This window comes from Sapajus apella, unplaced genomic scaffold, assembly GCF_009761245.1.
Source record: "Sapajus apella isolate SASKATOON/1434 unplaced genomic scaffold, GSC_monkey_1.0 scaffold69, whole genome shotgun sequence".
Classification (NCBI taxonomy): domain Eukaryota; kingdom Metazoa; phylum Chordata; class Mammalia; order Primates; family Cebidae; genus Sapajus; species Sapajus apella.
The window spans coordinates 10,403,395-10,418,049 of NW_022437009.1; the positions used below are offsets into that span (position 1 = coordinate 10,403,395).

The 14,655-nt window shown below is 59.4% G+C and overlaps 1 protein-coding gene across 4 annotated transcripts; it reads right to left on the reverse strand.

Moving 5' to 3' along the window:
- Nucleotides 1-2,100: 2,100 nt before the first annotated feature.
- AMPD2 (adenosine monophosphate deaminase 2) lies at nucleotides 2,101-14,261 on the reverse strand. 4 transcript variants are annotated; one of them, XM_032249839.1, is made up of 18 exons: nucleotides 13,634-14,261; nucleotides 8,584-8,714; nucleotides 8,224-8,354; nucleotides 7,787-7,855; nucleotides 7,586-7,697; nucleotides 7,123-7,309; nucleotides 6,718-6,859; nucleotides 6,518-6,607; nucleotides 6,113-6,242; nucleotides 5,750-5,944; nucleotides 5,532-5,663; nucleotides 5,243-5,406; nucleotides 4,816-4,942; nucleotides 4,561-4,724; nucleotides 4,137-4,257; nucleotides 3,663-3,836; nucleotides 3,362-3,472; nucleotides 2,101-3,212 (listed from the first exon to the last, which is right to left on the reverse strand). In XM_032249839.1, the coding sequence occupies exons 1-18, from the start codon at nucleotides 13,641-13,643 to the stop codon at nucleotides 3,003-3,005; spliced, it is 2,400 nt and encodes a 799-aa protein (XP_032105730.1). In that variant the 5' UTR covers nucleotides 13,644-14,261; the 3' UTR covers nucleotides 2,101-3,002. The 4 variants fall into 4 exon arrangements, with proteins under 4 accessions (XP_032105730.1, XP_032105728.1, XP_032105731.1 ...); XM_032249837.1 differs by lacking the exon at nucleotides 13,634-14,261 and adding an exon at nucleotides 12,646-13,599; XM_032249840.1 differs by lacking the exon at nucleotides 13,634-14,261 and adding an exon at nucleotides 9,899-12,617.
- Between the last annotated feature and the right edge of the window lie 394 nt (nucleotides 14,262-14,655).

Here is a 14,655-nt window from a genome sequence, read left to right on the forward strand (position 1 = left end):
GCTTGAACCCGGGAGGTGGAGGTTGCAGTGAGCCGAGATCATACCACCACGGCACTCCAGCCTGGGCAACAGAGCAAGACTCTGTCTCAAAAAAAAAAAAAGAAAAACCTAACTATACATGTAATCTCAACTCAAAAATACCATGTTAAAAAGAACAAAAAGGAATACATAAATATACTTAAATATGTATTAAAATATCTACATATATCTCAGGCATGCAGCAAATATTTGGTGAAACTGGTAGATTATGAGTGGGCTTTCTACTTCTTCCTGTTTTTCTGTATTTTCCAAATATTTCAATGAAAATGATTTTCTTTTCAGATAGGAAAAAGTATTAAAGCCTTACTGTTTTAAGATTATTTTCTCTTGATAAATATTTGAAAGAGAAATTTCTGAGAAATTAAGAAACCAGAGGCAAGTTGTTTAAAAAATAAATTGTGGGTTGGACGCAGTGGCTCATGCCTGTAACCCCAGCACTCTGAGGGATCACTTGAGCCCAGGAGCTCAGGACCAGCCTGTACAACATGGTGAAGCCCTGTCTAGAGGTGGCACATTCCTGTAGTCCCTGCTACTCATGAGGCCGGGGTGGGAGGATGGGGATGCCTAAGCCCAGGAGTTCATTGCAGCCTGGACGACAGAGCAAGACCTCGTTTCAAAAATAAACCATGGAGAGGCAGCTAAGGAACTTTAAATTAGTAATATTCTTAGGCCTAGGCTTCAGCACACACTAAGAAAAACAGGAGATAAGAAAATGAACTGAAGGAATATATTGAATGACAAATGCCACGAGTAAAGATGGAGTCCTAAGTGCTGGAAGACGGGACAGGCAGTTCTTGCCTCTGAAAAACCTTCTAGAAAGATCTTCTATGAAGAACAGGGATCTGGGAGGGAAAAAAAAAAAAAGGTCTTCTAATCCTGCTTCCTTGTTAAAACAAAAATAAGACACAGCTGACATGTGTTATTATTCACCTACTTGAAAAGTGAGTTCTCCTCACCCTTGGAAAGGGGGATCCTTGGGCAGCTGAGCCCAGCGTGGGTGGAGGGGCCCTGGACTCACCACCTCCCACCCTCACTGGGCTCCGGTGTTCAATTCTGTGACATGTTAAGTGGCCAGAATAAATTGGCAAGGGGTGTCCTCTGAACTGAAGGGCCTTGGGTCTTGACTAGGAGGGGGCTTGGCCACCAGGAAGTGGGGAGGGATGAGAGCTTCTGCCCAGGCACCCGCTGGACGCGCAGGGCCAGGTGCAGACCTGCTTGCTGAACGAGGCAGGGGTTGGGGAGAGCGGCTGACAGGAAGGGAGGAGAAGCCAGCAGCCTCCCAGCCTCCCCCTCCCGCTCCAGCTGCTCTGGCTCTGGGCAGGCCCTCAATTACACAAGCTCATGCTGTTCCAGGGCTAATCGTTTCCGAGGCGGCCAGCCAGGGGAGGACAGGCCTCCCCAGCCAGCAGCAGGGACAGTGACAGACTTCTCTCCGCCCACCCAGGACCCTGCACAGCGCAGAGCACATTCCATTCTCCTTCTTTACCCAGGCAACAGACTCCAGCAACCTCTGTGCCAGGAAGGTGCTCCAGAAATTGTGTATGAAACAGGGGACAGAGCTGACGTGGTGGGGGAGGCTGAAATCTGAAGGCACCGGCTTGCTCCAACCCCTTGCAATGGAATCTGCCCGAGAGTTTGCAGATGTTGGTGCCACACCTTCCGCTTACTGAATCAGAATCTCTGAGACTGGGTCCTGGAGAGGGCCACCTAAACAAGACTCCCAGAAGCCCCTGGCCTCAGGTCTGCCTGTGGGTGCACATTCCCAGTCTTCCCCTCCGCGGCTGGAAGAGGGGAGGGTACAGGGTGGGAAACAGACACCAGCACCCAAGCTGGTGTGACAGGGATGTGCCGCAGACACGGGGCTAGGTGTCCCCCTCACAGGGGACAGGCTGGATGAGGGTCGGTCGGCGTCTCCTCTTGCCCACAGCTTCCTTTGTCAGTTTTCATGTACACAACACACACATCACCCAAGCCTAGTCCCTCCCCTCAGAATGTGCTGCACCTCCATCCACAGCCACCTCCCACCACGGCTCTCCCTCTCCCGACAGAAACCCCACCTGCCTCATTACTTAAATAATCTTTATTTTTCATGCACTAGGAAAGATGGATCATACGAAACACTGAAGTTCACAGCAAAGGCCTCGGTTCGGAACACAACACAGGGGCCAGCTGGGATCAGGATCTGGTCAAAGCTCTGGGAACCGCACTGGGAACACCACTCCCAGGGCTGAGTGGCAGATCCAGGACCTTGCAGCGACCGTAGCCCCAGACAGAACACAAGGCAGCTGCCCTCTCCCACAGAGGCACGGGAAGCTGACACCCAAGGAGCACGTGGGCTGGGGACGGGACGGAGAGAAAGCTGCTGGGCAGTGACTTGGCGGAGATGGGGTCCAGCACCCTTGCCGCCTCTGTCTACCCACTCAGGCCAGGAAGCCCCGGGCTGTGACTGAGCTCTCAGCTCAGCTCTACCCAGTGCAAAGCTGCTGGAACCCCACAGACCCTCGGCAGCCCCGGGCCCGCAGCAGAGGTGTACAGGTCCCCTGCCTGCCCCTCGGCTACATAAAACAGAGGCCTAAACTTCAGCCCTGGCCAAAGCTTAGATTTGTCCAGGCAGGACATGAAAGGCTAGAGGGGCCGGCCCCCAACCATCCCAATCCCCCGTGGACACTGGAGAAACCCGTAGGACAGTCAGGCTTCTGAGGATCCCAGGACAGGGCCACCAGCAGGGGAGGCCCTCAGTACCTGGGCAGTCAGGTGCTACCTGAGCCCAAACAACAATGAGCAGATTCCCAGGCTTTGCCTTCACTAGGTGGCCCAGGGACAGTGACATGGTCAGAGACATGCAAGAAAGAGACAGAGACAGAGAAGAATGGAGACATGCAGAGACCACACAGCATGGGAGGGGTCTGAGAACAAAACGTGGTCAAAGTGCTGCGATGTGGTGGGCGCTGCAGGGGCCAGGCTCACTGAGGCCCCGGGCTCGTGGCCACCGCCGCCTCCTCCGGGATGGTCTCCAGCATCTCACTCTGGACTGCCTGCGTGATGAGCGCCAGCTCCTGGCACAGGGTCTCGTGGCGGTAGCCCACGCGGATGTCTGGCACGTTGGTCCGGCGGATGTCGTTCCCCTCAGGACCTTCCTTGGTATAGTTGGGTCCCAGCCAGTGGCTCTTTACCTGTAGGACGCAGGGGTAGTGGACAGGGCTGCAGCCAGCGCTGAGGTGCTGTGCCCCACCCCAAGCCACCCCAGAAACAGGTCAGGAGCCCAAATGTGGAGGAGGGGAGGAGAGCGGTCATGCCAAGGTCCAAGCAGACGCTGTCGTACCTTGTGGGAGAAGCCGCTCATGAGCACGCTGTTGCGGGCCAGCTCACACATATCGCAGGAGCTGAGCTTCCACACCTGGGTGGCGATGCTGTACTCCTCCATCAGCGGCTCCTGCACGGGCCAGGTTCCCTGAGCCGAGCCGTCCTGACCCGCCGCCCCTGCCCGCCTCCCCCACCTCCGCAGGACTTGCCGAGTGGCCTGCTATGCTCCACCAGCAGGGGGCAGCACCAACCCGGAGACCCCTGCGTCCCGGGACGGACGCACGCCCGCTCGCTCGCCTGGCTGCCTGCTGGGCTCTGACCTTGGTGAAATGGAACTGGAGGGGATCATCGGTGGACAGGGAGACCATGAGGCCGCGGGACAGGTACTCCGGTAGCGGATTCCGGTGGTAGCTGAGGAAGAGGCTGTTGTTGCTGAGCGGGGACATGGCGATGCCTATCTGGGCCAGGTAGTACAGGTACTGCAGGACTGGGGCCTGGGCAGGCAACAGGGAGGGAGGGCCTGTCAGGCAGCCTCGAGGCTGGGTAGAGCACAGTGGTTCTGGGGGTCCTGGCCACACCAGAGGGCAGGGGGAGGGGAATCCAGGGCGGGCCGGATGTGCAAAGGGTGAATTACAGTAAAAATCCAAGTTGCGGCTCCAGGCTGGAGGCTGGGGTGGGGAAGGTAGAATCCAGTCTGAGGGTTGGGTGGGAGGAGAATCGGTCGCCGAAGGGCCAGCATGGTTCAGAGGAAGGTGTACAGTTGGGAGGGAAGGCTGGGGGGTGCGGACGCTGACCTTGCGCAGAAGCAGCCCATGGGAAATGTTCTCAGCCAGCATGAAGGCTGACACCAGGTGGTGGATGGGCCCAGCCTCCCCGCAGTGTGGCCTCAGCACAAACGTGTGGAAGCCCCTCTGCCTGGGGGACATGAAGACAGTGTCAGCTCCTGAGCCTGGGATTACCTGGGCTCTCCAGGGCTCCTGACCCCCCAACCCAGCACACATATGTCCTCCAGCCAATAACTGCACGCCTGGGATGAGAGGGACAGGGGTAGTTACTGGCTGTGAGGGCTGAGGGATGTAGCTCCAGGAGCAGAGGAAGAACCATCCAGTCCAGGCAGCAGGTGGGTCAGAGGTCTGGTGGCCCCGGCCCAGGGTGCCAAGAGTGAGGCTTGTGGGGCATGAGACTGCATGGCAAGCAGACACTGGGTGATGCAGGCACCTGCGCAGGTGGTTCAACATGGCCATGTTGGCAAAGGTGTAGTACAGGTAGTAGGCGTAGGGTGGGTTGTCCTCCTCCACCCAGGCCTCGGGCAGGGGGCTTTCCAGGTTGAAGACATGGTTCTCAGGCTTAGACTCATCATCCACGCTGTCAAAACCATCCACCTAGCACAAGACCCTGGGGTCAGACCCAGGACTGCAGCTGGGCGTGGGGCCAGCTGTCCTCCCCATACCCAGCCCTGTGCCGCCTGCTCACATGCTCCAGGAACAGATGCAATTCTGGGTGGCTGGCAGGGTGCACAGTGGCCTCGAACAGTGGCAGGAAGATGTTCTCCAGCATCTCCTGGAAGTTGGCCAGCTGGCCCTTGGTACGGTACACGTCACTGCAGGCAAGACATAACACGCAGGTATATGCAAGTCAGGGCCAGTGCAAGGAAACCCAGCAGGCCAGTAAGGGTCAGAGCTCAGCCCAAGAGCACAGAGGCTGAACCACACTGGAAAAGCAAGGATACCCAGGTGGGCCAGGCTGGACAGACCATGGGTGGGACCAGGAAGCCCTTCCTCATACTCAGAGGGGTTGGCAGAGACAAGGGAGGCTTAGTCATCCCAGGAGGGCAGGAGGCAGTCCCTGACCCCTTGAACATGGCCCCACAGTTTCTCCTCCCACTCCAAGGGACACTCACAAGAGGCGGGGCACCTGCACCAGCCAGCGCACGTTGGGGGAGTGCACGCGGTGCATGACGGCCCAGCGCGCCAGCTTGTCCCACTCGTCCCTCGAGCGCCCATAAATGGAGAGCCGAAGCTCTGCATTCTGGTATTTGCTCTCCTCCAGGTCCGACATCACCTCCTAGACATGAGGTGAGCTGAGTCAGAGCTCTTCAGGGGCCATCTGCCCACCCTCCTAGAGTCTCACCCCACAAAAGCCCCCAGATCCTCAGGCTCGAGGCTTGGTAGGGAAGGCTGCCTCCTTACCTTGATGATGTGAGCAAAGTACTTCCCAGATACCCTGTTGTCCGTCTTGATGAAGATCTCTCGGAGAACGGACTCCCCAATAGGGTTGTATTTGGCATTAAACTTGTCAAAGCGATGGAAAGTATTCCTGTCCTGGGGGACACGGGCAGGCTCAGGTCACCCCTGACTCCTGGTTCCGTAACTGACTCAGTCCCACAGCCCACACCACTGGCACAGACCGCATGCACATCCAGCGTGTCCACACTCAGGTCGTAGGCTGTGAGATTCATGCTCTCGAAGACCTCCCGCAGCGTCTGCTCACGGCCCTGCTCCACATGCACGATCTCCTCCAGGTGCCGCTTCATCGCCCGCTTGATGAAGCGCAGCAGGTGCTTCTGGTTCATGCAGGACGAGGCGTGGATGTGGGTGTCCACCTGGGGTGGAACAGGGCGCTGCTGGTCCACCGGAGGCCGGGAAGGTCTGGGGCCCAGGGCAGTGCGATGGGAAGGCACCCTCTGTCCTGGATGCTGCGTGGGGAGCCTGGCCCTTGGAGAGGAGGCTGGGCAGGGGTGTGGGATCAGGACCATGGGCTGAGGGCCCACCTTGCGGATGTTGTAGAAATCTCGGTGTGGCACTTTCTTCTGGGCGGCCAGCTCCTTCATCTCATTGAGTAGCACGTGCATCTGGAACTTGGAGCTCAGGTACTGCAGCCGGCGGTAGCAGAATGACTTTCTGGGCATGAGAACAAGGCAAGGACTTAGGCCCTGAAGGGAGGCACCTGGGGAGGGCCCAGGTAGCAGTGCAAAGGGAGCAGGTGGGAGGGTGAGGAGGGAGCAGGTGGGAGGGTGAGGAAGGAGGCTACCAAGAGAGCAGTAGACTGCGGGGAAGTCTAGGGCTCAGTAACTAGGAAGGGCAGGACACCAGGTGACAGGAGTCTGGGGCAGAGCTGGGGCTGGAGAATCTGGGCTGGGAGGCGAGCTAAGTGTCTGGGGTGGCAGGGGACTCACATGGGACCATTGATAATCAGGGCCATCAGCACATTGACATCAGCCACAAATTCCTGCAGGTCAGGGTATGGCAGCTCCACCTCTGAGCAGCTGGCATGGAAGGGAGCTTGGTGAGGACAGCAAGCCCGGCCCTGTGGCCTCTCCCAGCCAACGCAGCCTCCCACACTGCATCCCCCCAACACACACCACACCCCTCTTACTGCTCATCAGGTTCCCTGCGGGTGTAGACGTGCACCACACCCCGCACCATGCGCAGACCCAAGCCCAGGTCCCCAGGCATGGTGCTGGGCTCACAGTGCTCATACGGGTGCTGCTCCAGCACCGGGGGGTGCACCGGGGCATCTGCAGGGTGAGTACAGAGGGTAAAGTCAGAGCAGGGCTCTTCCAAGCCACCCGCTGCCCAGCCCAAACCCCACAGAGGGCAAGAGATGCTGAAGACCCAGTAGTTCAGACAGCTCCTGCCCAGCCTCCAGCCCTGTACACCAAGAGGCTGGAAGGAGCCTGGGTGTAGGCAGAGGCAGGCGGGGCAGAGGTGTCCAGGCACCAGGCTCAGGAAACCCAGGAGGCTAGGGCATGTGGGGTAGGGCAGAGATGGGGGGTCCCACCAGCAGACACAGGGGTGTCGGGGCCCTGCTCATAGGTCCGGGTCTCCAGAGGCTTTTCAGCCAGCTGCTGCAGGTAGCGGCGGGTGGTGGGGCAGAAGCTCTGCAGGGACAGGGCCATGTACTTCTCCCGGATGAAGAGCGCCCGCACCACACTCTTGGCTGCATCCAGCAGGTCTGTGAATGGCACCTGGAGATGAGGACATGCGACCACTCTACTCAGTCTCAGATTCAGAGACCTCCTCTCTGAGGCCGTCCCCTAGATCCCAAACTATCCCCTACTCCTGCAGGCCCTGACCCCCAGAAACACTCAGTCCCCCTGGTCCAGCACATCAAGTGGCTCCAGCCAGCCCCTCGGCCCCTCCAGCTGCTGGAAAGAGAAACGCCCTCTCCAGCCCCACCCCCAGGCTGGGGGAGCCCACTGAGACACGGGTGATGGAGACTCAAGGCCCTGCCCCACACTCACCCCACACTTCTCCTCCCCAGAGATGGTGACCCGCTGAAACTCCCGTTCCAGCACCACATCACGCTCCCGCAGGCTCCTGTCACCCTGCCCCTCACCCTGTTCCTTGTAGAGCCTGCAGGGGGGTGTTGAAGGGAGGGGTTTAGAGCTGGCAGAGGGGCAGGCTGCAGCTCCACAGGCCCCACACCCCTCTGCCCTCCTCACTGTAGGTCCGAGTCACTGTCCGTCTTCAGGAAATCTTGCTTGGCCCGAAGCAGGATGTCTGGCTCCAGCCTAGAGGCAGGAGGGGTGAGAGGTCAGGCAGATCGCGAGGGCCTGCCCTTGCTCCCAGGCCCCAGCACTATGCCAGGTGCTGTGCGCACATGTTGTCACATGTGATTCTCAAAGGCAGAGCTGCAGAACCCTGTGCCGTTCTCACCCACTTTAGAGATGAGAAGGCAGACCCATAAGTGAAGCCACATGACCCGGCCACACCAGTGGCTAGAAGACAGAACAGAACCTAGCAGCCTGACTCCAAAGCCCACTCTATGCTCCCTGTACAGACCCCCAGGGGAGGGTGGGAGGCACAGGGGCAGAGAAGGGGCTCTGAAAGGGTCTGGATGGGGATGGAGGAAGGCTAGGCAGCTGTCTGCCGGGCTCACTTGACATCCTGGCTGATCTGCCGCTCCAGCCGCTGCCGCCGCTCCTCCAGCTGCTCGATGGGGCTCTCCTCGGGGAACTCATACGGGGCACTACGGAGCTCGCTCTCAGCCAGCGAGCGGCTGAACAGCTCCTGGGGGGAGGGAAGGAAGATCAGCGTGGCTGGCCCTCCGCCCCCCAGGGCCCTCTCCTACAGAGTCTGGGGATGGGGTGAGGGCAGCAGGACCAGGGGTACCTGGGAGAGGCTGAGGATCAGGAGACAGCCAAGCGTGAGGTAAGGGGACAGCTGAGGTGAGGGGTGTGGGGAGCAGAGGCAGGGCGTGGAGACACGGGGTGAGGGTGCGGGTGGTGCCAGGCGATACCTCGGCGATCTCCTTGCATTTGCCATCCATAGACGTGCGCAGGTCGAGCGGGAAGTGCTTGAGGCAGGGGGCGGGGCCCGGCAGGGATCGGGCAGACTGCAGCGGAGGGGCCCCCAGACCACCCCGAGCCTCTGCAGAGACAGTGATGCCAGGGTCAAACGGTGGAGGGGCAGCCCCTGAAAGCCCTGGGCCCCTGCCCTGCCTAGGCCAGCTCCTGAGAGAGCCCAGGGTCGGGAAAGTGGGTATGTAGCTCCCAAAGAGCTCACCCCTCACCTCTCACACAGGGACCCCTCACCCATTCCAGGCTCGAGGTGGGGATTCTGAATCTGCCCCTAGAACGAGTAGATTCATTACCTCCCTGAATGAGAACTGACTTCAGGACTAAAGCCTGCTCCCTCAGGCCGTGAGAATCTCCACGTGACTACCTCGCAGAGGCAGGTGCACCTGTGTACATGTGCACACACATGCACATACGCACACAGACACCCGCAGAAGCACACACCAGACACTCAGTAAGAACCAGGCGGCCACACCAAGGACCCCCAGCCTGCAGCCCCCAGAGCAGGCAAGCCAGGATCAGACCCGAGCCTGGACTAGCAGATTTTCCACTCAAAGGGGCAGGACCCTGCGCCTGACATTCTAGACCCGTGCAGCACAAGAGAAGCTACAGCCACTGCTCGGCTCTGACCTGGGCACCAGCCCTCAAGGGAAGAGGAGAGGAAGAGGAGGGCCTGGTTGGCAGGGGAACCCTACCTCCTCCCTGGAGGCCTGCCCTCTCCCCCAGGACTCCAGGGCTGCCAAGATGTGCCCTGGCCTTAGCCTGCGCCTCCAAAAGGAGCTGTCACAGTCTATGCCACTCAGGCCCCAGGACCTGGGCTGGAGGTCCCACGGAGGGCCCTGGGGAAGGGAGTGTCAGAAGCCAGGGGTCTTTCTCAACCAAGGACCAGACTCTTCACCTGTACCACCAGGAGGTTGGCACCCGAGGGCTGTGAATCGGGTCTCTGGAGCCTGCCAAGGCTTCCAGCCTACCCCAAAGGACCCTCCCTGGGCTCAGCAGCCCCAGTTCCCCAGTGGGAAGCTTTCCACACCAAACTGGCTCTCTCAGCTGCTGTCAGGAGTGCTCCCCTCCAGCACCCTCTACCCCGGCTTAGGGAAGGATTACAGGATCTGCCTTGGTAGCCAGCCTTAAAGTCTCTGCGCCCATTTCCCGATACTCCAGGACTGGTCACAAAGCTGGACAAAGGGAAGAGGGAGGGGGCAGCCCCAGGTCCAGGACCCCATCCCCTGCGCACCCTGGACCCTGCCTGAATCCTACCTGCAGAGTGCAGGCAGCTCCGGCCAGCAGCCCTGTGCCCCTTGCCCGCCTGTTTGCCAGTGAAGCTGCAGCCAGTCCCTCAGGGGCTGGCACAGGCTGTACCAAGTGCAGCTGCAAGCAGGGGAGACCCTGAGATAGCTGTGAGCACGGAGCTAGGGGAGCTCAAGGGAGCCCGGAAACCAAGGGAAGGCGCATCAGACTTAGAAGACAAACTCCAGAACTAAAGAGGGCCTTCACCTCCACAGTGCCAGGGAGGACCCAGCCAGATGCAAGGCTCCTAGGGGGAGAAGCAGGGTAGGCTGATTTGGGCAGGCCAGGCTAGCAAGGAGGAGCCAAGACTCCTTAAAATCCACTGCTCTAGGGGACAGCGAGTGGGCAGGGCCTGGCTGGCTAAAGGGTAAGAGGGGAGAAAAAGGAGGGGAGCAGCTCCCTCCACACCCGCAGCCCCACGTCGGCTTCCCCTGGCAGTGGTCTTGTTGCTCAGCACTGTCCTCTGGGCCCTGACTATGGGGTCCCTCAGGAGAGACAGGGCCTCTGCTGGGGAAGGAGCTGGCTGGCAGCTGAGGAAATGGCCCAGTCTAGATGGGGGCCAGTCACTGAGGCTTCCCCGCCACCCAGCTGCTCAGGGAACTGGTTCGCAGGCTCCTGGACCTGCAGCACCTGTCCAAGCTACCATCAGGGAGGGGACAAACTGTCCAGGATAAGTTCGGGAGAAAGGGAGCTGGGATTTGGAGGCTGTGGGTCTGATTCTGTTCCTGCTGACAGACATGTCTCTACCTACCTCTGGGAAGCTCTGGGTCCTCATCTGCAAGTGAGACAATATGTGGTCCCTTCCTGCCTAGCCACAGCTGCCGTAAGACTCACAGAGATAATGGCTATGCAAGTGTTCTGCAAAACACCAGGCTGTGTTGAGGTGAGGGCCTACAATTATGAACTCCTGGGGCCCTCAAATACTTTCTACTTGTCGCCCCACCCATTGAGAACGGTGGAAGGCCCAGTGCAGGGCGAAGGCAAAGGCCAGTAAAGGGCAGTGAACTTGGCAGGGGTGGAGATGGGGGTGACTCTATCTCTTACTTGGAAAAGGACAACATAGGAAGAGGAAGAAAAGAGGGGAACTTGCCTCATCCCCAGAGCGTAAGATCTTTTCTTGCCCAAGAACCCTGATTCTACACACCTCCTCCCTACATATGGCCCCAGACCACTTCTAACTCCATCTAGAGGAGGCAGACCGCAGACCCTCATGGTTGGTTCATACTGGGTCATCAGGAGTTGAGTCAAAGGCCCAAATCTCAAGCCTCTTTCCTAGCAGGGGGTCTGGGGCTCCACAGCAATCCTGCGGTGAGCAGGACAGATTCCAACAGCCAGCGCCATCCCCCTAGCCTGCCAAGCCACTCTCCAGGGCTGCTACAGGCTCACTGAAGGTGACACACAAGCAGTAACCTCTACGCTCTCAGAGGCCAGGCCTAGAAGACTCAGGTCCCTACTGGTCCTTTCTCTAGGGGTCAGCACCGCACACTCACGGAGGAATCAAGCAAAAGCCAGAAGGGGCCGCTCCACAGCCACTCCCACCAACTTCGAGATTCTGAGCACCCCACCTCCCCTCCTGACCAGGAGCCCCTCACACACTGCCAGGACTGCCTCAGTAGGCACGGAGGTGTCCGGGGCTTTGACCCACAAGTATCAGATGCTCTTACCATCTCACCACCGAAGGGTCTCTGGTTCTTGGCTAGATCCGTACCAGTTGCCCTACTGCTGACCCAAACAGGGCCAGGGAGGGACCCACCCAGAGGATACCCTTTCTGGATGGCACAGGCCTTGGGACAGTGCAGACCTTGCGCCAGGCATCTTCAATGAAACAATGGGGGATGTTGATAATTGGGCTGTAGCTACAGACTGCTGCAGGGGTGGGAGCAGTCAGCAGGATCTGGTCATCAAAGTCAGGGTGGGTCCTTCCTTAGCCACAAGGCCTGGGGGCAGACGGCAGGCAGACAGCCCTCTGCAAGCACACAGCCAGGCGGCCAAGCCCTCACTGAGACAGGCACTGCCGCACCACGTTGCCTGCTCCAAATGGTGCAGAGATGCTTACTAGAGTGAGAGACGAACCAAAGGGTGCAGGAGCACACGCAGTGCAGGCAGCAGCCCCAGGCTGAGCCCTACACAGACCTGACCAAGGACACCCCATGCTCCTAAGGAGGCTCACAACATAGACCAGGAATGAGCAAATAGCAAACAATAGATACAGTCAAGCCCCCAGCTGTGGGATGCCAGCCAGGAATGGTTGTGCCCAGATGTCAGACCCCCAGTGAAGGGGATCCCGAGGTGGTGTGCTGGAAAGAGGAGCTAGCCACAGGAGAACAGCCTGAGCCCGCCTGGTAAAGGCACAGGCGCCAGTCAGAGCAGCCAGTCCGCAAAGCAGTCAGTCCCACACACCCCCACTCCATTCACACACGCTTCACACGCAGTCTTAGCACATGTACACGCTGACACGTGTGCATACACACCTCTTGCTGCACCCACACCATGCCCACTGCTGTGACAGGACAGCATCCCTGGCACAGACATCTTATATCCACATCCGTCTTCCCTACCCCACCTTCCAAGCCGGCCGTCCCTGAGACTGAGGTTGAGGGGCACCACCGCAGAAGGATGCCAGAGGAGGTGGCCCCCTCTGAGGGACCAGCCGCTTAGGCGAGAGGTGGTGGGACAGAGCCTAGCATCTATCCTGAGGCCAGGAAGCACACACTCACCTGGAGCTGCAGTGGAGGCCTGCGGGCTGGCCCGCTTCTTAAAGGGATATTTGGCCTTGGGCTTGCCAGAGCCAGATGGATAGGATGCCATGGCTGGGACCACGGCGGCGACAGCGGGGGAGTCTGAGAGGCACCGGCTGGGGCCTGGCTCTGCCACATCCAACCCCTTCCTCCGCCCCGCCCCCAGCGGGAGTGACTGATGCAGGAAGCAGCGGCTCCGCAGGCGGAAGAGGCCCTGGCCACGATTTCTCCTGTTGTCTAGGCAACCTCGGGAAGTGGGGCCTCCATCTCTGCCCCTTATTCCTCCCCTCCCTCCTCAGTCCCTGGAGTGACGTGACTGATGATGTCTGGGCCTGGCGGGGGGCGGGGGAGGGGGTGGGCAGAAAACAAGACGGGGAAGGGCCAGCCCCCAGCTCTCCACTAACCCCCCCAAGAGCCCTCATCCCCATCATGCCAGGGCTCCAGGGCAAACAAGCCAAAGTCCAGGCTAGCTGGTCCTTCCAGCTAGCCTGAAAGAGAAAAGAATAACAAACAGGAATTCAGCCGCGAGTGAGCCCAAGCTCAAACACCGTCCTCCCGGGGCAGGGCAGGCTTACATACTCCGTGAAAACCCAGCACCCCTTTTCCTTCCCCATCCGACCCTCAGTTCCAGGGGTAGCCCAGCTCTGGGAGGAGGGGGAAGAACCGAGAATCCCAGCCCAGGAGGGAGGGGCTTGTCTTGGGAAAATTCCACCGTCGCCAAAAAGGTACCTCCTAGGAAGGCCAGGAGACCCCCTTACCTGGGGGTCTGGGACAGAGACCCTAGCCTCTTCGGATTTCTCCTCTGACTCTGCACACTCTGACTCTGCTCCCCAGGCCCTCCTAGGAGGAGCTGACCGCCTTCTCTAGGTCCTGCAGGCTGCGCTGGGGCTCCCACTCTCTTGTCACCCTGGCCACAGCACTTCTCTGTCCCAGAGACCCTCCCTCCAACGCCCGCACACACACTCACCTGAGGCCATGCTGCCTGAGTCCCGAGGGGAGGCTGCCCACGAGGGTCTGCACAGCAGAAAGCCCGGGTCCTGTGGGAGAGCAGGGGGGTCGGGGCCCAGACCCCGGCCAACTCGTTCCAAGGGCCCCCGCCCGGGCACTGAGATGGGGGAAGTAAGGTAGTCTTTCAAAATTGTCGGCTGGCCGGAGGCGGACTCCTGCAGACCTCGGCAGCCGGACTGGCCTCAAGGCGACCCCGGCGTCGCGACCACCCAACCCCGCAATCGAGAGGCGAGTAGGCCACGTGCTCCCAAGAGAGCGGGACCCGGAACTCGTCCACGTTTCTCTCAACACTCCCTGGGCATTCAGGGTCGGACTTCCGCGGCCGGACTATGAGGGAGTCACGCAACAGGTGCGACCCCACCAAAATCTCGCCGGCTACGCGCCAGGCTCTGCGGCCCTTGGCCCCGCCCCGCCTGGCCCCGCCCCCGCCTGGCCCCGCCCCCGCCTGCCGACCCCGCCCCGCCATTTTTTCTCTTCCTGGGCGCCACGTGGGCAGCCACCACACCGCCGTAGGGCTGGCCTGAGCCGACCCTGGGTCTCGGGCCAGTTCCGTGCGTCAGCTTCCTCATCAGTAAGATGGAGTAATGACGGTATCTCACTCAAAGGGGTTACTGTGAAGATTAAACGTAAAGTCCCTTTACACAGTGTCTGGCACGAAGTTAGGGCCCAATGAAAGGTAGCTGAATCCTGTCCCAGGATTCATTTTAAGCAGAAGTCCTGCCCCTGCCATCTCACCTGCTCGTCTGTTTTCTTCTGGCCGGCGTAGGCAGGCAGGATGTGTCCTGCAATTTTAGCTCCCCCTCCCACATTTCTGTATTTGGTGGTTAAGAGCTTTAGCCAGAATGTGCAGGTTCAAATCCAGACTCCACCTACTTCCTGACTTGACACTGGGCAAGTTACCTAACTTCTCTGTGCTTCTATTTCGTCTGTAAAATAAGTGTAAGAGTAGCTGCTTTATGTGGTGGTTAAGATAAATGAGTT

Excerpts from the sequence above, each read along its gene's own strand:
- AMPD2 (XM_032249837.1), bottom strand. The coding sequence starts at position 12,736 with ATGGCATCCTATCCATCTGGCTCTGGCAAGCCCAAGGCCAAATATCCC. Across the intron at positions 8,715-12,645 it reads GGCCTCCACTGCAGCTCCAG|AGGCTCGGGGTGGTCTGGGG; the intron begins GTGAGTGTGTGC and ends CTGTCTCTGCAG. Across the intron at positions 7,856-8,223 it reads CAGATCAGCCAGGATGTCAA|GCTGGAGCCAGACATCCTGC; the intron begins GTGAGCCCGGCA and ends TCCTGCCTCTAG.